The sequence below is a fragment of the Lutjanus erythropterus genome, chromosome 3 (genome assembly GCF_056507025.1).
Source record: "Lutjanus erythropterus isolate fLutEry1 chromosome 3, fLutEry1.hap2, whole genome shotgun sequence".
NCBI classification, from domain to species: Eukaryota; Metazoa; Chordata; class Actinopteri; order Lutjaniformes; family Lutjanidae; genus Lutjanus; species Lutjanus erythropterus.
In genome coordinates, this window is record NC_139319.1 from 2,796,881 (window position 1) to 2,818,154 (window position 21,274).

At 38.5% G+C, this 21,274-nt stretch overlaps 1 protein-coding gene across 1 annotated transcript in view; it reads left to right on the forward strand.

The window, feature by feature from the left end:
- The first annotated feature begins 733 nt into the window (after nucleotides 1–733).
- Nucleotides 734–21,274, forward strand: part of LOC146329407 (protocadherin Fat 4) — a 31,054-nt gene continuing 10,513 nt past the window's right edge. Inside the window, exons 1-20 of the mRNA XM_084714664.1 lie at nucleotides 734–891; nucleotides 2,999–3,067; nucleotides 4,130–4,293; nucleotides 4,687–4,734; nucleotides 4,894–4,983; nucleotides 5,519–5,605; nucleotides 6,572–6,676; nucleotides 7,573–7,686; nucleotides 8,140–8,233; nucleotides 8,326–8,444; nucleotides 8,702–8,875; nucleotides 9,371–9,499; nucleotides 10,346–10,501; nucleotides 11,537–11,717; nucleotides 13,097–13,230; nucleotides 13,373–14,323; nucleotides 16,788–16,913; nucleotides 18,643–18,894; nucleotides 19,018–19,116; nucleotides 20,624–20,796. Coding sequence (XP_084570790.1) covers nucleotides 810–891; nucleotides 2,999–3,067; nucleotides 4,130–4,293; nucleotides 4,687–4,734; nucleotides 4,894–4,983; nucleotides 5,519–5,605; nucleotides 6,572–6,676; nucleotides 7,573–7,686; nucleotides 8,140–8,233; nucleotides 8,326–8,444; nucleotides 8,702–8,875; nucleotides 9,371–9,499; nucleotides 10,346–10,501; nucleotides 11,537–11,717; nucleotides 13,097–13,230; nucleotides 13,373–14,323; nucleotides 16,788–16,913; nucleotides 18,643–18,894; nucleotides 19,018–19,116; nucleotides 20,624–20,796 — 3,347 coding nt within the window. The 5' untranslated portion in view covers nucleotides 734–809. The remainder of the gene's footprint in view (nucleotides 892–2,998; nucleotides 3,068–4,129; nucleotides 4,294–4,686; nucleotides 4,735–4,893; nucleotides 4,984–5,518; nucleotides 5,606–6,571; nucleotides 6,677–7,572; nucleotides 7,687–8,139; nucleotides 8,234–8,325; nucleotides 8,445–8,701; nucleotides 8,876–9,370; nucleotides 9,500–10,345; nucleotides 10,502–11,536; nucleotides 11,718–13,096; nucleotides 13,231–13,372; nucleotides 14,324–16,787; nucleotides 16,914–18,642; nucleotides 18,895–19,017; nucleotides 19,117–20,623; nucleotides 20,797–21,274) is intronic.

Genomic DNA, 21,274 nt, shown 5'->3' on the forward strand with positions numbered 1-21,274 from the left:
CTTGACTTGCACTATGCTCTTTCATAAACCTACCCAAGTAGTTTTGGTGGCTAACCCAATCCAAACGGCGACCATTTAATAACATCAGTCATGTGTTAAAATGTCTTCCTGGCAGCGTCTCATACAGACACTAAAACAAAGCTTTTACATCAGACAAGCCGCGGGTGTGAGCAGCAGACGAGCTGAGTTTTACTGTATTGTGTTTATTGTTAGCATTGTCTTAGTTACAGTTACAGTACAGTAACTGATTACACCGACTAAATATAGTCCTTTCCCAGTAACCTATCCAATTACCCAAACTCTCACTTTTCTCTTGAAGTTTTTAACGCCCAGTTTCAAAACATCAGTTAATTTTTTAAGAAACTGTTGCTATGATATAATCAGAGTATTCAGGAAAAGTCATTTCAAAGAGACAATAAACATTTTACAGTTCTCAATAAAGATATGACAATCTACAGAAGAAAACACAGTAAAAAACACATGAAAAGAACAAACAAAAGTCCCTAAAGTGTAAAATATACAGCAGCAGAGATTTTATCGATAGCTGTAACTTCTGCTGTGAAGCTAAAACATGATTTGTTCAGACAGTTTCAGGGGAAATGAAACTCAGACTTGGTCCTGCTCTTTGGTACAGTCCACTGTCATTGAAACTTATTATATTTTACAACCAGCCATAAAAACAGGATTGCTGGGAGAGAGGGAGGGAGGCAGGGGGTGAAGTGAACAGTAGACGCTTCATAACACCTGTAATTCAGGTGATCAGTTCACTGTTGGCTGTCAGGTGCTGGGAAAAACTCAACCGAGCCGACATGGACGCAGGTGGTTTGATTCGGCCTCGTCTCCTTCTCGTTATCTCCATTTGTGTGTGTGTCGTTACTGGAAATCCTCTAGGTGAGTAGAGCCAGAATGGACAGGAAAATAACTGACAAATGTGACACAGATTTGATTTTAAACAGTAAACTATAGGAAAAATGATTCTGTTTTCTGTCTGTGAAGATGCTAGATTTTTAATGACACTGGACTGCTGACTGCATCAGTACAGACACACAATGTTGTGTCCTAATCTGTTATTTCAATCTGAGAGAGAAATACATGACATCCATCAGTACATATAATTAAATATGCACAAACGTTGGGTTAGGATTCATACTGAAGCCCAGTTTTCAAGTTAAATGATATTTTGACCCGTCATTTGGCCCTGCAGTGGGTGCCAGGCTACATCCCCAAACAGCGAGCAGATAGTCGGTGGTTTGACCTGCTCTTTTATCTGCATTGTTACTGTGTAGGATAAACTATGTTGGCTTTAAGTTTAAATAATTCTTTAAGTTTTAGTGTTTCAAAGTCCAGCATCAGGGTCAATGTGAATAAGATAAAACTACACTACAGATTCAGTGCGAGGGCGGATATTTCATGTCACAGTTGAAGCTGCGGGAGGGCGGGGGAGGGCGATTCGTTTCACCCGTGGTGAACATGAACCCAACAAACCATTACAAAGGGAGGGGGGAGACACCGTGCTCCTGCCAGAGGAGTGCTGACTGAGATTACTCCATGTATTAGGGGAGTCACAATTAAGATGCATTGCTATGTGGATGTGGACGATTCTGCATCGATGCAGTGACAGAACATCTTCGATTATAGCGTAGAGACGTTCCGTTTTGATTTTCCGGCCGCGGCTGGACAATAAAGTTCTAAAATTCAAAATAACTTCCTGGTAGCAACCAGCGCCATAGTAACCACTGCGTAGAAACCACCGCCGTAGCAAGCGCAAAATGGCGGAGGGGGGTGGCTATCAAGAGTAAGTGATTAAAAATGCACCTAGCATTTTACAAACAGATCTCTGGGCACATTTCAGATTTCATGAACTTGCTGGGGAGCGGGGACTGGACAAGACACACGTTGTGTGTTAAGTCTGTCACATAAAAATCAAACACCTTGAGAAACCACGTTAGCCGTTTTCACTCCGAGAAGCTAACTAACGCCTGGCGCTACTAAGAAAACAGCGGACCCAGCTCAGACAAGAACTGAGGAGACGCTGTCAACTTTGCCACACAGCTCTGAAAAACGGAAGAGATTAATTTACATTAGCGTTAGTCGAATAGTTTATCAGTAATAAAATACTCAGAAAGCAGTTAAAATTGAACGCAGCTTACCAACTGATAATGTTAAACAATGTCCGAAAAAATACTGTGTGTTAAGAGCTGTTTGAAGCAGTTAATCAGTCTGCAGTCACCGAATTGTATTTTAAATGTACCGTGCAATACGAACATCGCTCATTAACCTACAAAACACGACAGTATCTCTGCTACACAGTGTGGCTAATGTTAGCAGAGCTAGCGGCAGCAGCTGCTCTGTCTGTAGGTTAATGTCAGTGTCTGTGCTTAATGTGGGTCACACATCACTCCAGTCGAGTGGTTATGGATCAGATTATTCTGTCACAGCCTACATCCGACTTCATTTCCATTTTCTATATCAAAACAGTGCGCTGGTTTTACGACATCAGGGCAGACGAGCTGGGCGAGAGGGGCTGCTGTCTGACGCGGCTGCAGCCCCGACTAGTGGCCGGCGGCTGCATAACACCTTAGAGGCCACTGTAACTGGCATCGTACATGAATAGAATATTGATATATAGTTAAACCGACTAGTATTTCTGGTTTTCGGTAAGGCTGCAACTAAATTATTTTCATAATTTCAGTTCATTATTTTCATCACAGGTTTGGTCTGGAAAATGGTGAAAAACATTGAGCATTGTTTTCCAAAGCCCAAGTTGACGTCCTCAAATGTCTTATGTCCAAAACACAAAGATAGTCAGTTTACTGTCATAAGTGGACTCAATAAATCAGACAGTATTTACATTTGTGAAGCTAAAACAGATGCCTCAGAAGCTGGATACATAAAACAGCTGTGCTGAAAGAGAGATGCTGTTTTTATGCACAGATATTTCAGGGAACCCACTTTAATCAGTCTGTTCTCAATTAACTTGTATTTTTTGTTCTTCTAGGTACCTCAGACATAAATTGTAATGGGGGCAGCAATAAAGATTTGGGTAATGTGGACGAAGGATATACAGGTAGGTTTGACACGACATTCATTTTAAATGTCAGATTGCAAAATTTGATTAATTTAAAGTCACATAGCACAGATGGAGAATAGACGGTCCTTTTAGTCTCGTCTTCTTTTTCTTTGCAAAAGGTAAATATCTTAGATCAAATAATAACAATGAATTAAATGTGTTTGATGTGTGAAAGTGGATTCATGTTTAATCTGTCATTCTCCTGATTTCAGGAGCTTCCTCGTGCTAAATAAATTACCTTTCATTCATATTTAAATTGGTGTTATATTGTCATGTTTTCAGTAAACTTCTGAAACATGTCTAACTAAAAGTTTTGATTAAACCCAATAAGATAATAATAGATTCACTGGGAGCCAAAAAACTTTTGCTAAATTTGCTTCCATTGCTGTTTATCCTCTTCTTTCACATGTATGAAAGATGCTTTGTGTGCAAAATCAATTCGATCCAAAAACAACTAACACAGGGGCTATATTACCTTATATTTTAATGAATCAATACCGAAAAATGTTTATTATTCAAATGTTGGTAATGTAGTATTATGTAGGCATTTCATTATCACTCATTTTTTTGCCAAAGATTTCTTTATTTCTTTTTAATGTGCAGTATTTTTTACATTCGTGAGATGCATCATTTAATTTAGTTCATAATGAATGATTTCTGTGAAATTCCTTACTGCTCATTTTTGTACTTTCATACTTTATTTTGCTTGTTTTTGTACTATCACTTTAATTGGTATGGCCTTTTACTACATTTTTTGTTAATTATATTTTTATTCTCTGTTGCTCATTTTGCACTTTCTGCAACTTTTATCACTAAGATCTTTCTTTTCAGTCTATATTTATTTTTTGTAAATATGTATGAATCTTAAATATGTGAATATATGTGAGAACAGCCACCATTTGAGGGTGAAGCAACTGCCTGCACAGTGGCAATAAAGCTCTTGAATCTTGACCAGTGAGGACAAATGTCCACACTCATACTGATCCTCACTGTGCGTCTATCAAATGATCGATAGTGTGTTTATCTGCTCCTCCTCACAATGTTCCCACTATGCTGCAGGTGACGTGGAGCTGGTGAATGGAATCACGGCAGGAAGCAATGTGAAGCTGGTGCCCTTCATCTTCGAAAGCCACCTGCAGTATCTGGAGCTGAGCTTTACGATCGGACAGACCAGCGCAACAGTTCGCACCAAGAAGCCGCTGAGCGCAGACGCACTGGCAGATGTAAGTTAAAGCAACCTTGTCTCCAAGAAATTAAGTTTGTTTACTGCTAACGTCCAACAGCAGATCCGGTTTTCTACCTGGATTTGTTTCCTTGAACTTAAACAGAACATTTTTAATTAATGTAGGTGCCAAACTGCAAAATGTTTATACTGAACGTGTCTGTAAAAGGAGGAAAGACAAGTGAAAATTACAGACATCTTGCCAAAAAATACCAGAGTGGGGACAAAACCAAACTAATCTAGTTGCTGTCTTGTAAATAGTGACTGCAAGATCACCAATCTTTGCAAAAGCTTTGCCTCTGTGACTTAAGACAAACTGTCTTTGGATGTGAGAGGTGGTGCAGGCATGTGTGTTCTCTGCAGACCTAAAATCCACTGTGTTCATGTCTCACAGAACGACCGCACCTTGCGTTACTCTGTCATGTGTGATGGACACATTAAGGTGAGTAACATCTAAAAGCTGCAGCATTCAGTCATGTTGCAAAGCAAAATATTGCTATATATATATGTGTGTATATATGTATATATATGTATATAGCAATATTTTAGCAATATTCATATATATATATATATAATATACATGATGCTTCTACCTTTGCAGTACAACAACACTCGGACACTGATAATCAACGACCTCAACAACCACAGGCCGATATTTCAACAGAAGCAATACATGGTGAACGTCTCTGAGGTGAGTCACTGACCTCTGAATTTTAAAGGTACTGTAGACGTCCTGCATGATACTAAAAATAGTCTCTAAATGAAAACAGCCCGTTTCCAGCCCGTTTAGGAATTACTGGAAGTTATTAGTGCTTACTTTTAATACTTTTTATTAATTTCCTTCAAAGTTATAGGTGAATATAGTGGTAACTTCCATATTAAATTCCTTCATATTCTTCACCACAGACATTATATGAGTCTGGACAGACATGGACATAAACTGTATCTTGAGTGGTTTGCGGAGGTAAACAACCACGAGGCAGTAATTCTAGTTTTTATCAGTTTTATAGACCAAACATGAAGTAAACTGGTGTTATTTGTGTGAATTCGACTGCTGTACATTATAACATGTGCATTATAACAGCACTACATTGGCTCATGGCAGACAAAAGTAGCTTCTTTATTGCTCAGCTGCAACCGTCAGCTGAATGTTTGACTTGTAGGAACATGTGTGTGTTAATGTTCTGGTATTCTGGTGTGTGTCACTCAACCCTGTCTTCTTTCAGACATTAGCTGTGGACAGTGAGGTTCTTCAAGTGACAGCTGTGGACGGAGACAGCACCCCAGAGAACAACAGAGTGACATATTCCATTGTAAGAAGATGAACCCATGTTCCTATAATGAATGTTTCCATCCACACCAATGCTACAATCAGTTACTGAGAATACCTGAAATAATGTGTTAATAACAAGTTATATTTGTAGTAAACAAGATACAACATTCATGTTGCTTGTCGCTGCACAGTGGAAACTCAGAGTAGACACAGTTCCATATATATACTGTTTATAGATGAATCAGGCGAAGTACTGGAAGTTAACAAGCCACTATTTCTGCAGTGGCGTCTCCCTACAGTATGAACACAAAGGAATGCAAGCCGGTATAAGAAGTTCACAATTTTCTACTTTTATGCTTTTAATGTAACTAATGTGACTTTCGACAGTGATATCTAGGAACTTGGGAAGAACCTGTTCAGTTCGGCTGCTCAGACAGTCGAGTCAAACCTTTACTTGATGAGGAGACCACTAACCGATTAATCAGGAAAATAATCAACACATTCATAATTATAAAATAATTAAAGCTGATGGGAAATTTGTTGTGATGGATTTACAGTATTTCACTTTATTATTATTTTATATATTTTAAGTGTTTTCATTGAATTGCTGCATTTGTTGTGTCTTTATTTGCTTCTTTTGCACATTTACATGTGTTTTATTAAATTGTACGGTGTTGAGCCGAGGATAACAGATCCCAGGATAGTAGGGCTGCAACTAACAGTTATATTCATTATCAATTAATCTATTAATGATTAAAATTGAATCTAAATAGTTTTAAAAAAGGAAAATATTAATTAAAACAACGAGTAATTCAGTCTGTCACTCTCTTTGTGCCTGTCAGTTAATAAACAGATATAACAGACATAGATTCTTACAGGGAAAAAAAACTTTACAGGAAAAGAGAAGTATAATAAAGAGTCACTGTTGCTACTCTGAGCTTCCACACGTGTCGTGATGAGAAACACTGCTCTGTATGGAAATATGATGGTAACTTCCTTTCATAAGTCACCAGCTCCAGAGGACTTTACGTTCATCAACGGGGCTTTTAAGTTGAAGAGACGTTTGAACTACAACGTGATCCAAAAGTACAACTTCGTAGTGACGGCCACGGTAAGAAAAAAAAAAAAAAATCAACCCACAACATCAACATCTGCTCACACATCTGAAAGCTTCTTACTGCCAACATTATGAAAAAAATATGACTTAGTACCAAACTGAAGTGTCACGATTTGACAACCTGGGATTAAGAGTCAGTGATCAATAATCTTTATGCTGCATTTACAAACACCAACTGACAAATCCTGCATTTTCTACCCTGAACTTATTATTTTGATATTAAATTATTATTTTGAGATGCTAAGTCATAACTTTGAGATATTAATTTTATGATAGTATATGTTGCAATATTAAGTAATTATTTTGATACTAAGTTATTTTGATTCTAAATCATTATTTCCATTATTTTTTGTCATTATAATGACTCAAAGGAAACAAATTTTCATACGTACAGAATTCTTTAGAGCTTCAACCCATATATAACTATATATACACTAAAATACATAAATATATTAGGGGTGTCCATCTTATTGATTGTGACAATTAAATACATATCTCGATATATTTAACCCACATTTTGATTTTATTCATGCTACATTTATTGGGTGCTATTAATTACAAGAAGAAATCTTGATAGTTTGACTAAATCCAGTATAGTAGAGACCGAGACAAAGAGACATCACAGTGATGTTAACGTCTTATTAGGAATCTCATCTGTAGCCTGAATGAGAATCTGTAAACAAATTCTAAAACTGTTTAAAATGTATTTTTGCAGTAAGATGATCTGCTGCTTGGTATCATATGACGAGTGCTGCGGTTTTGGTTGAATTTGACCGTGCAGGGGAGGTGGGGTGTGGAGGAACAGTGATGCTACGTGTTACCCGAAGGGAGGAGGGAGCGCTTGAAAATAATATCTGACTGACCTGTGTTTTTTGTGTCACTGTTTACAGGATAACTGGGGGTTAAATGACTCAGCCGATGTGTCGATTGACGTAGTGGACTTTGATAACTTAAATCCATATTTCACCCAAAATGTGTACCGGGCCTTTATTCAAGAGAATCAGGTGAGTCTGTGTCACAGGTAACGTTCTGGCTTTCACGCTGCCAACCAGCACTTTTTATAAGCATATGTACCAAAAGGCAAAAGTATGGTGGAACAGTTATAAGTATCTTCACTGTAGTGCAGGACTGTTAAACTGGTGGCCCTTTTAACAACCTCAGTCTGGCCTTTTGATCATTTATAAATATGAATTATAGAACAGTATCATCAAGATCATCATTTTATTAGTTATATAAGCTTCCAACTCAGGCTGTTTAAGCAAACGAGGGAATTTAGAGTCAAACTGAATGAAAACAGATCTTTAATTCAACATTGTGTTTACCAAGCTACTTCAAATCTGAGACTGCAAAAGTGCTTTGTTTTTTTTTTGACTGAAGAACAATAGATAGAAGTACTGCTACTGAATTTGATTTACAAAATTTTAATAATAACACTTTGTGTTTGTCATATATTTCAGGATGGGCCTTTCCGGACCATTGAGCCCGAGGCGATTAAAGCTCTGGACGGAGACAGTGGAATCAACATAACTTTAACTTACAGCATCAGCGCAGGTTAACAAAATTCTAATTTAGCTCAGACTTTTGAGGCAAAAAACTAAAATATGTGATTTAAAAACACCAAATATTTAACATTGTTTGTCCAGTGACTCCTGACAAGTATCGGACAAACTTTGCCATTGACCCCAGCAGTGGAGTTGTGTCTGTGCAGATTCCCATCGACAGAGAAAAGATGAACAGCAGCGTGATCTCTGTCAACATCAAGGTACTGATCAGTTTAATATCTGATCATTCATGGAGGGAAATGTGATAAAACAGTCTAAAGTCTGATCCCAGTAATGCAGCTTTGTGTCACCTGACACGTGTCAGCTGAAGCCCATGAGATACAGAGTTATTGTTTTTTTATTTTTTCAATTCAGTTTAGTTTCTTATTTCAATTTATTTTTTATTATTTGAAAATGTTTACTTTTAGTTCAGTTTTAAGTAGTTCCAGTGGTTATCTGTAATATTTTCTCTGTACAGGCGGCCCAGATGGACGACAGTTTGAAGACAGCTGATGCTGTGGTGTCTGTCACAGTCGAGGATGTGAATGATAATCCTCCGCAGTTTGACCAACGCAACTACTCTGTGTCACTTCTGGAAAATTCTCCTGTTGACGCCATTGTGTTCAAAGCCATTGTCAACGACCCGGACGAGGTAGATTTTACTTAAAATTGCATTTAACTTTATTTATATAGCACCTTTCAAAACCAGAGTTACAAAGTGCTTCAAAAAATAAAGATACAGAAAAATAAAACCATAATTTAAAAGCACATTATACACAGAAAATGCAATAAAATAGTGATGGAAAAACAAGCTATAGAAGAACATTAAGATATTTAGATATACATTTTAAAAAATCCGGTATGTACAGGTGGATTTTTAGAAGTTTTTTAAACTGGGGAACTCTGTTGTTGGAGCTAAAACAGAAGAAGCATCGTCTCCTTTTGTTTTTAGTCTGAAACTTTTAACAACATCTGATTGTCTGATCTGAGGGGTCTTGAGGCAGAGGAAGGAATTAGGAGTTCTGACCACGTAGGGACTTAAAAGTGAATAAATAAGGCCTTAAACTGAATTCTGTACTGAACTGGGAGCCACTTGGACAGTAAATGATAATTATTAAGTCATTTTGTCCATGATCTTCTTTCCCAGGGAGGATTTGTGGGAACTTTTAGGATCATTCCAGAATCCGCTCCTTTCTCCATCAGTTCTGATGGGACAGTCAGAGTGAAGAACTCCACAGCTCTGGACAGAGAGGCCACAGAGAAGATCACATTTCAGGTAATCCAGATTTCAGATTAAACATTAAGCTCAGGGAGGGAATGATGCATTTCCTAGGACTGTTTTTAGTGGCGGATTCATCCAGTGTTGATGCTCTAGTGCTGTCATAGCCACAGACTGGGACTAGATTTTATTTGGGTCACAAAGTAAATAAGAGAATATGGAAGAAATTTTTGTAAATTTCAGATTTAAAATGTTTATTGATTTTCCTGATGAGAGGAAATAATATTTCTCATTTATAAAGTATTTAAAATGCATATATTTTCAATAACACATGTCAAGATAATATAAGGTGAATATGGTCGTGGTTATTTTAAGTACATTATGTTGAGATACTAACTCATTATCTTAAGAATGTTTCTCAGTATTTTATGATTGTACTTTTTCTTCCATCACTTGGGCAGAAATGGGCTTCCATAGAGAAAAACAGGGCGTGGAGATGCATGCATGGAAACAGAAGTTTCATATATGGAGGCATATAGAACACAAATCTACCTGTTTATCACTGTTAACAGACTCCAGTCTGCAGCCACAGAAGTGTAGAGTGACATCAGGCTTCATGATCAAACAAAGTTTATATCACATCGACACTTTGGTCCATATTCACACGCTTCCTCTCCTGCGCTCTCTGCTGGGAGTCAACACGCAAAACAGCTCAGTGGTTTTCCAGGAGTTTGTATACAATGTGGGCGGAGCATTGATGGCACTGTGGCCGCAGGGAATATGATTTGTTTTAGGGGCATGAGGTCATAACTTCTTCAAAACTGTGGGAAACAAACATTGTTAAATCTGGACCTGTTTACATTGTAAGCTTAACTTGGATTCTGTTCTTTCGTTGATTAAAAGATTGAAGCAAAGGAGAAGGATCCACCCAGCGAACAAGCAGTGGTGCCTGTCAGTGTAACTCTTCTGGATGAGAATGACAACAGTCCTGTGTTCACCAGCGACAAGTACGAAGGAAAGGTGTTTGCAAATCAAACTGTGGGAATGCAGGTGGTCCAGGTGAGTGATTAAAACAATTCTGTTCAATATCAGAGCACGTCATTAATCTGAGTCATTTCGAAAAATATTCCTGATTACAGTTTAAGGAAAGACACTACAGTCGAGGTGAGACTCAAGACCTGTTTAATTACTTTTATTTTTTTTTTATACATCTTAATTTATTTTCTTGGCTGGCGTATGCTTTTATTTTATACACTCATAACAATTAATGATTCCCTCATGCATTCATTTGCATCGATTCAGACGGCCTGTATCGGTAAAAGGCTTAGCGTGAATCAGAAAAACAACAATGCAGCACCAGCAGCGTGTTGATACATCTCATCAGGACACACATATGTTTCATTTTCAGCATTTATAGCATCAATAGAATAAAAATATAAAGAATCACACATTGCATTGTCTTGTATTGTATCGTGACAGGGCTGAATCGTGTTGGATTGAATCATCGGCTATTACAAAACTTCATGGATGAATCTTATCGTTGAACGTGTATTGAGATATGTATCGAATCATCTCTGTCGGGGAGACGCTCACCCCTACAGGCTTAATGGCTATTTTGCTTCCAAAACATGACTTCTTTCAGACTAGTGGAAACAAAACGTCAAAAAGACAGATTCAGGTGTTTATTTACTTCACATTTCTGTTTTGAAGCTTTCTACAAATTGGCACATATTTAATTGGATAATGCATCATTTACATTTGCAAATGGAAGATTTCAGAAAGCTTATAATACTAAAATATTACTTAAAGTTTTTACACTATTCATGCTGTAGTGTCTTACCTTAAGTCATGTAATCAGTGTTATAACCACATTCTTCCAAGTTCTATTATTTTATCTACCATTCTGACTGATTTTTTGCAGCGTTAAGCATGTGACCATCTGTTTATATACATTTTAAAAAGTTCTCATAACTAATTTTTACATAATTTATCATTTCAGTGTAATGTTTGTCAAATGCACTGCTTAAAGAGGTCTTGTATTTCATACATTCAGAAGTGTTCCTATGATGATAATTTATGTAATTTAACTCAAAGGTTGAGGCAGAAGATCAAGATGCTGGTGCAAATGGGCGGATCAAATACTCTATTATCTTTGGGAACAATGATGGCTACTTCTCAATCGATGAAAACAGTGGAGAGATCACGCTGGCTAAAACCATTCCCCTTGTGGAAAACAAGATTTTGGAGTTCCCTCTCTACATAACAGCCAAAGATGGTAGGTCTGAACACTATTTCTCTTCAGCACAACCTACATCCTGTCAGAAATTAAAAAATCACTTATTCTGATTGTGATGATTCAGCTTGTTATAGTAAAAGAGCCAGTCAGCACTAAATCACAACTTTGTAAACCATAAGAATGATTATTTGTTCTGAGTATCAGGTCACAGTCCTACAGTAAATATTAAACCTCTTTCAGGTTAGGTTCTGTATCTGTGCTGAACATTTTTACTAAACTTAAACTCTGTGGGCTGAAACTTTCATCAAGCACTTCACCTTTGGCCAGATTCTTTGTGATCATTAAATTGTTATCACACCCTTGTGCAGTTGGTGATTTCATACTTTTATTAGCTCCAACTCTTGACTGTACTCAATTCAGTATTTCAAAAATGCTTTTTGCATTTCCTTTTCTTAGCTGTGGGTAACCTAAACACTGGATCGTAGATGGTACGGGACTATATTAACTTTGTTTCATCCTTTTCATGACTCCAGCTTCACATAAAACCAGGATTAACATCTTGAAATGAGATGAAGAGATTATTGTTTCAGATTTGATTGGATGACAAGTTCAAGTTGTCTCTAGAAGATACTTTAATACAGCAACAATTTACAATTTACACACTTTAAGACATGCAGTAAATAAAGATGGACGACATGACATCTCCCCAAACGTGAAGCCAAAATATCTTAATCGCCCCCCGTCCCAAGTAGTAGGGCTTACTTCAGCCACATAATGCAACTACTGCAACTACTGAGGCTGCTCCTGACTAAAGATTTTCATTGTGTCTTTGCAAGTTCATGATATTAATTAAGTTCTTTAAATATATATTTTTGAGTCACAAGGTGAGCCACCATGTAAATGCTAACAGCAAAAATAGTAAAGATTCTGAATTTGTCAGAACAACCAGCAGGAGACTGAACATTTACTTATTTTATTTCAACACAGTATAACCTCAACGTTCAAAACACAGGAATAAATAACCTATGAACTTCACAAAAAACAAATACTCGTGGACTTATCAACATGATTGATGATGCATATTTGCCTCCTGGTCCTGCCTCCGTCTGTCTTGGAGGCTGTGTCTCAATCAAACAGGACCGCTAACTGAGCTAACTGGCTAACGGCAGCTACACAGTTAACAGCAATGACTACAGTGTTACAAGAGAAAAGGTCCATGTTGCAACAATCCACTGAACTTAACAGAGAGGAGCAGCTCCCGAATGGAGTTTGAAGTGTTTTTTTTTTCGCCTTCAACATGGTTGAGTAAGACTCTTCTCACTAGTTTACTCAACTGAACTAGATGTAAGGTAAAAAAGATTTATCATACACAACATCATAGATCATAATGATATTTTTCTCTCTTATCTCTCATCTAGAGGGCGTCATACCCCGATCCTCCTTAGCACAGGTGAACATTCGTGCTCCTGGTAACTCAAAGCCTCAGTTTATAAAGAAAGTCTACACCGGCACAGTAGAAGAAGAGCAGGACCCAGGAGTTACGATTGTTAAAGTAAGTTCCTGAGCAAGTTGGCATGAACGGAACATGAATAGAGTCGATTTGTTCATAATTCACTTAAGATTGTCAATAAATTCCATGTAAGTGGTCGATAAAATCACTTTTTACATGTTGCTCCTCATCTTTATGTGTTCAGGTTAACTTCCTTGCAATAGCTCCTGTGATGCCTGTGACTCTTCGTGTTGAGACACACGGTGACAAGTTTGATATCTCCGACAATGGTACCTTCATCACTAAAGTAAAGCTCGACTACGATGAAGCCCCACACAACTACTCTGTGACGATCTCCATCTCTGATGGGACCAACAGTGACACCGCAGACGTGGAGGTTCAAGTCACCGATATCAATGACAACAGTCCTGTTTTCACCCCCAGTTCTGTCAAAGAATCAGTCCCAGAGGACGCAGAGGTGGGATCCAATGTTACCGTTGTTCCAGCTACAGACAAAGACAGCGGCTTCAACAAGGAGGTCAGATACTTGCTGAGAGGAGGAGAAGGCAGGTTCACCATTGATCCGGTGTCTGGGATGGTGAGTGTGGCCGCTGCACTTGATAGGGAGTCCGAGGCAGAGTACAACCTGCTGGTGGTGGCTGAAGATCAGGGTCGTCCAGCCAGGTCTGCCACAGCCTCCCTGCTGGTCCAAGTGTCCGACATCAATGACAACGTCCCCAAGTTCTCCGAGGCTGAATATCAGGTTGAAGTGTTGGAGACAGAGTCAGTGGGCACGAGCTTGCTCACCCTGTCAGCTGCAGACCCAGATGAAGGAGCAAACGGGAGAGTTACCTACAGTATATTAAAGCAAAGTCCGTCATCAGAGCCTGCTGTTTTTGAGTTGGACTCTTCCAGCAGGACTCTGCAGCTGGTCCAGCCTCTGGACTTCAGTGAGGTGAAGATGTACACTCTGATGGTTCAGGCCTCTGATGGGGGGACGCCGTCTCTGGTTGGGAACGGTTCTGTGGTGGTGAAGGTGAAGGACGTGAACAACAACCCACCTAAGTTCAGTAAGGAGAGTTACAACGTGGCCGTCTCTGAGAACCTGGCCAGCGGCGCGTCCATCCTGACCCTGGAGGTCACTGACAAGGATGAGGTGAGTTAAATCATCTGAATCTGCACTGAAAATAAGATCTGATTCTTCATGTAGCTGCTCTTTACTTCTTTACAATCAGTGCAGTGCAGGACATTTTCCCTCCAGATCTGTGATTTTCTAACTAGCAGCTGAGTCAACACCGGACTCAACTACAAATTCAAACCTCTAATTCTGCACAGTGCTCTGAATTTGTTAATCAGGTGTTATTTATTTTTAATACAACATTTTTTAAAAACTGCTCACATGCAACTGGTTCCTAATCTGCATCAAAGCAGATGCAGTGATAAAAGTATCATGAAGTAAATATGTAAATCCTGTCTTGTGATAAATTCTTTAAAATTTGAAATAAGTCAGACTCATGACCACTGAGTTAAGGGCATTTAGATTCACCCAAAAATGAAAATTCAGTCATTATCTACTCACCCTCATGCTGATTGAAGGTCAGGTTTAGTTTTTTAGTCCACAAAACACTGCTGGAGTTTCACAGGAAAACAGTGCTGCAGAATCTCTCAAACAATGGAAGTGAATGGTGACCAGTTTTTATACACAAAAAAACAAGAAAATAAAAATATAAAATGCCTCCATACTGCTCGTATGTTGTAATCCAAGTCTCCTGAAGTCCCAACATGCCAAGTTGACCAAAGAAATGTTATTTCCACCATGTTTTTAGCCTGAACCTTCACTGTAGATCTTAAGCTTGGAGCAACGTTCACATGCACACCATCTGAACTGTTTCTTTTCCTGTTTTTCTTTTTACGTGTGAAAACTGGTCACCATTCACTTCCATTGTTTGAGAGAAGAATCATTGTGTTTTCCTCACCTTAAAACGTGCCTGTTATATCTACAGAGGGCACAGGTACTGTTCCACAGAGGCTGCCATGTTTTTTACAGTTACTACAGCAACCCAAAACAGAAAACCCAAACAGTAACTCTGGATACGGCATTTCATGATTTATAGGAGTTTCAGAGCCACCGTAGATTGTCCTTCACTCTTGGAAGACGAGTGTGAGACGTGGTGCTTGATGACAATAAAAGTAATAATGTTTTTTTTTTTTTAAATAGATCTACAAGAAGTTGTAAAGTAATTAAATGACAACAGTACAGATACAGAATACAATAGTCAATTCATTCTCTGCATTTAATCATTTTATTGCCTCAATCGGTAGTTGCAAGTCTTAATGAGATTTAAGGCAAAGCTAAAGGCAGAAAACAATTATACAACCAAAATCAGAATGTTTCCTATACTTTTAGATAAATCCTGAGCCAAAAAAAAAGAAATCAAGGATATAAAACTATGCAGTTTATGAGAAATGTGCCACAGTGCAAAGTGTTGACCTGCACCAAGAAGAAACTGATTAGTCTTTGGCCGGTGATATAAAAAAAAGAAAAGAAATCTATGTGCCCATGTTTGAGATATCCTGCCAGCAAACAGACAGAAAGACAAATGAACAGAAATCATGTCACTAATCAATCACAAATCTCCCTGGTGGAGATTTATGTTTCCACTGTGTGTAACTTAGAGGTCTAAGAAAAATGTTGAGTCCATTTCCTTGCAAAATGCGTGTTTTTTTTTTGAAGATTTTTTAATCTTCGTTGTTTACACTTAGGTTTGATAATAAGCAACATTTTTCTTATCTGCCTTTGCTGGAAAATTGCTACATTTCCTGGTACATGAGATACAAACATGACAGAAACTCGCTCATAAAAACATTGATTGTAGGAGGAGTTGCAAGGTCGCAAACGCATCTGCCAATAAACCAATAAGAAGAAGAAGGAAACACCCAAGAAAACTTGGCAGAAGTCTGTTTTTTTCTTCAAATATTATTCTTGCAGATGAAACAGCTTCTTTTTCTCAGAAACAGCTGATCTATGTCAGCATGTAATCAGAAAATGTGTGCAGTAATTCTTCTAAAAAGGCAAAATACTACCCCAAGCAAGCCTTTTTTTGTTGTTGTTGTTGTCGTTTCCTTCAACATTTACTAATGTGAGCATGAAAATAAACTGATGGAAACATGGTTACCAAGTGAAGTTATGTCCTGTTTGCACTGGACTAGAATTTCATTTCAACCTGCGTCTGCGCAGCACATTCAGAGGAGATGAGAAGTATTTAAAATTAAATAAACTAAATTCCATTAATGTTTGAATGCATCTGAAAATAAAGCCTGTCTTTGCTGAGCCATTAGTCAAAGCATTCATAATTTTTTTTTCATTGCAGTCTCAGTTTGATGTAATAGATCCAGGAATTTGTTGTATCAGATTAAAACAGATGAGATGATCTTTAATTGTCCCTCTCACAGGTTGGACTTTGGCACCACCGTTTTATAATCATAGTAATTTACTATAACTGCCTCAGTCATTTCTCTGATCAAACTTTATTACGTTTCTGATAAATACGTGCTGATATTTCAGTGCTGATGATTCACTGTGAGCATGAAGTCAGCAGCAATCTTATCTTCCTCCTCAGGGTGGATTCTCCAATGGTCACTTTGTCTTCACCAGCGACACCTTTGACATCAACAAACAAGGTGTGGTCTCGCTGAGGAAGGACGCCACCTTGGACAGAGAGACGAAGGACAGCTACATTATACAGGTACAAAATTTATTTTGTATCCTGTCTCCTGGTATTTCCTTGTTTAAATAAAAAACAAACTTTATGTATCACACGTTCTCAGGGATTGCAGCTCTACAAAACACACAATAGTTTACATGTTAAAGAGTACCAAACAAAATAAAACATTATATTTTACTTACACTCCTTTTTGTCATTTAGATATTGACTTTACAGTACTGTTCAAAATATAATCAAATGTTTATTCCTGGGTGTAAAAATGGTTCATACCTGTAGAGATATTTCAATTTAGTTTAGTAAAATATTACGCTGGAAAAGAATCCAATCTTTTTGTGAGGAACACAGTTTTATACCTGCCTGTGTGTTAGTAAAATCACCACACAAATCCCTAACCCTAACCCCATCATGTTGCCATGGAAACCTACATGTATCTAGCATCAGTGATGCAGAAAATAATGTTTCCCAGTTTGCTTCATGTCATATTGACACTTTAATTTTTTTTTTGAACACAGCAGATCATCCACTCACTGACAGAATAATGAAGCGGCTTCAGACACTTTGAATGATGGTTTTATGCTCCATTCTGATTTGCTGCCAAGTCAGTTTTATACTACTGATATTGCAACTCAGAACACTGATTAGAAAACTGATTAGTCCATCCCGTTCACAGATAATATTCAGTCAATAAAATTAACTTCACTTTGAACTGACCAAAGACTGGAGTTTTTTCCATGTCTGCATCATTATGAGACGGTGTCAGACCAACAGTATCAAGTTGAAATCTTTTATATCAAGTATAAAGTTTAATGTGTAGGTGCCATGTAATTAGAGCTGGGTATTCTTTAAAAAATGATGATATCAGTACCAACAGGCCTACCAGTACCCTTAAAGTGATATAGATAATACCTTTTTTTTCGAAGATTCTTTTTTCAAAAGAACCCTTGTGGTCATTGTCTGCAACCAAAACCATATAGTCATTTTTTCTCACTCCAGGCACAAAAAGGATTGAATGTAAGCACTGTTTGACTGGAGAAGTGTTGATACTACTTGGTACTGGATTATTTCAATCACATGATCAGCTCGTCATCAAGCCTCTGCAGAAGCCTGACAGCAACCTGATCATTTGAATCAGGTGTGTTGGAGCAGGGAAACATCTAAAACATGCAGGACAGTGGACCCTGAGGACCAGGGTTGGGGAACACTGCCTTAAAGGTACTGAGTGCGGATACCCAGCCCTTTATCTGTGACCGGGGTTTTAGATTTGGTCAGGCCAGCTCATGCAAAGAAAGCCTGGCTGTTCTGAGCGCTGAAGCCCTCAGGTGCACCTCATTGAGCGATCAGATGCAGCACACCTGGGCAGAGCTGGAGAGGACAGGAGGTAGAGAGACAAACATCACAGGGAGCATCTACAGCTGAAACTACAGACATGTATACACAGATGCTGTTGGATCGTATGTCAGCATCGCTGTCATGATGGTCTTGGAGAGACTGGCCTGTGAACAAATACATGTGTACAGGGAGCTTCAGTTTTTCTGGATAAAACTCACTTGAATGTTTATTTCTCAAGTGATTTCAATGAGTCGTTCTTATATTCAGGGGTTCATGATCTACATGGAGTAAGTCAGAGAATAAACTTAAGTAATTATTACTCATTGAACACTCAGTAAAAGACTCTGGTACTGTAGTAAAGCAGCCAGAATCACGTCTGTTTGCTCAGCTGAGTTCATCTTGTTTCTGGTTCTGTGTTCAGGTGGTGGCGGTGGATCAGGACACTGACGGTCTGAATGCCACAGCTCAGCTCAACATCACCGTGGAGGACTACAACGACAACGCCCCACAGTTCCCAGCTATCCCCGATCCCCTACAGATCCCTGAGGGCAACTACACGGAGAAACGCCCAGGAGAAATTATCACCATCGTGCCCACAGACGCCGACCTCGGCCTCAACGGAGAGGTCACCCTGTCCCTGTCCTCCCCTCACCCGCTCTTCACATTCAGAGAGGTGAGGCCAAGAAAGAGGGCTGTGGGAACTTCAGGCCTTCAGCCTGTGTTGTGTTGGTGTGCAGGCTCTGAGGTCATGTGTTGTGTTGGTGTGCAGGCTCTGAGGTCATGTGTTGTGTTGCAGGACGGGATGCTGCTGGCTGTCGGCTCTCTGGATCGAGAGAACAGGGACGCCTATGAGCTGGTCGTTAAGGCCTCAGACAAAGGCAACCCACAGAGAGAGGTGAGAGACACTGCAGGAAATATGGAGGAGGACATGATGGAAATTATGTTAATGCACATTTAACTTAAAGGGGTACGTCCCCAGTTTGGAGAAGCAGTGGGAGTATCAGTGTAAAAAGCTAAGAAATGTACTGCTGAGGACAGGGTAAAAAAAAATCTGTTAAAGTGTACACTATACTCACAATATTTATTTCACTCTTCCTTTCCTTCAGAAAGTCTTTTCTCGCTGTTATAAGAGCCAAATATCTCTTTCTACAAAGCAACCAAACTCCTTTGGCAAAAACTGTAAATTTACCTTGCAAGATCAGCAAAAAAATATTATTTTAATATTTATTTCACCTGAAAAGCACTATTGGGTTAAGTGTACACGATATTTAGAATATTTTGACAGCTTTACCTCACTGTGTTTACAGATGCTGGTATATGAGCCAGATATTACACTGTCCAAAGCAACCCGACTTCTTTGAACAAAAACGAGAAAAAAGAGAAAAATAAAGTGACTTGTGTGTTTTAAAGGGTTAATTCAGAGTCACAGAAACCAAAAAATAACACAAGCAAGTCACAGAAACCAAAAAATAACACAAGCAAAAAAAAATCAAGGCAGTGAAAGACCAGCAACTCCTCAGTTCTGCAAAGGAAAATGACTGTTTTTGTCAGAGGAGTCTGCTGTTTTAAACACCTTTTGCTCCTGATATTTTATCTGAAAGGACTAGTTTGGATTATTTGAAACGGAGGTGTCAGTGTGTTCTCTACAGTAGATAGAGGTCGACACACCTCCAGTTTGGAGAAGATTAGTGTTGGATGACGCGCAGCAATGTACTGCTGTGAAAACAATCAGCAGCAAAATGTATTTTAGACACCTAAAAAATCACCTTCACGTTAAGTGTGTGCTATATTTACAATATTTTAACCACTTTACTGTCAGACAGATGTTTCAGACGGTAAACTGCTGCCTATGAGCCAAATATCTCGCTCTCTAAAGCACCAGACTGCCGCCTCGATCTGTTTACTGTAGAAGTTGAGTTTGGATTCAATCAATCAATCAGACTTTTACTTTTCATACGAACAAAATGTAGAACTTTGTGTTACATACAACAGGAATTGAACTGAGGAAGTGAGGAAATAGCAGATGCAGAATAAAATTCATAATAAAACGATAAAGTAAATAAATTAAAATCAAACGAAATTTTTGACATAAACATTTTATCAACTCATGAATATAGAAAAGTTATAATCAGATCACAAACTGAAAAGTTAAAACTGTTTTTGTAGTTCACTTGTCAACTTGATAGTTCTGTACATAAACCAGAAAACAACACATTTTGAAATGACAGAGAAGAATAGTAAGAAAACTGAATTTATTTTTTTAGCTAACATGTACAGTATGTAGAACATTAGCCAGCTGAAAGTAAATTCAAATCCATAATAGACAATAACAAGGCTAACCAGCAGTTTAAAGGAACTGTAGAATTCAGTTTAAAGACTTTAAACTGCCTCCTGTGCACCAGAACGTCACCACCATCAGAGTGAGCGTCACCGACGTCAACGACAACAGACCTGAGTTCAGCTCCAGCAGCTACGTCAGCAGTATCCTGCTGAAAGACGCAGAGAAGGGGAAGCTGCTGCTGACGCTGTCCGCCACCGACAGAGACGCCGGGGACAACTCGCTCATCGTCTACAGGTCGGTTCAGCTCAGCCGCCTTCTGCATCATAACTCAGAAGATCTGGCAGTGTGTTTTTAGACATTGTTGCTCTAAATCCTGGTGAAATTCTTCCTTTGTTCCTACTTGAACTCCTGTATCTAAAAACTGATCATTTATCAGTTTAGTCACAGCCACAGACTGATTCTTTATCAAGATAATAACCAGCAGCTGAGCCCAGTTTCTGACTGTAATTAAATTTCACAGTCAGATTCGGCCCCGACCTCCCTGGGGCCCGAAGCTAAATTCTGCTTAAAGGGCTGCTTCTACCTGAGACTGACATCCCAGTTCAGTCCTCCCACCTTTAAAACAGTTTCAGTCTAACAACAGAACAGAACGAGGTGTAAACAAACAACATCTATTAAACAGAATATTTACAATAAATTCTTAAATAAAAGTAATATATATATGAACATGAACATAAATGTGAAATTATATAAAATAAAAGTAGAAACTAGT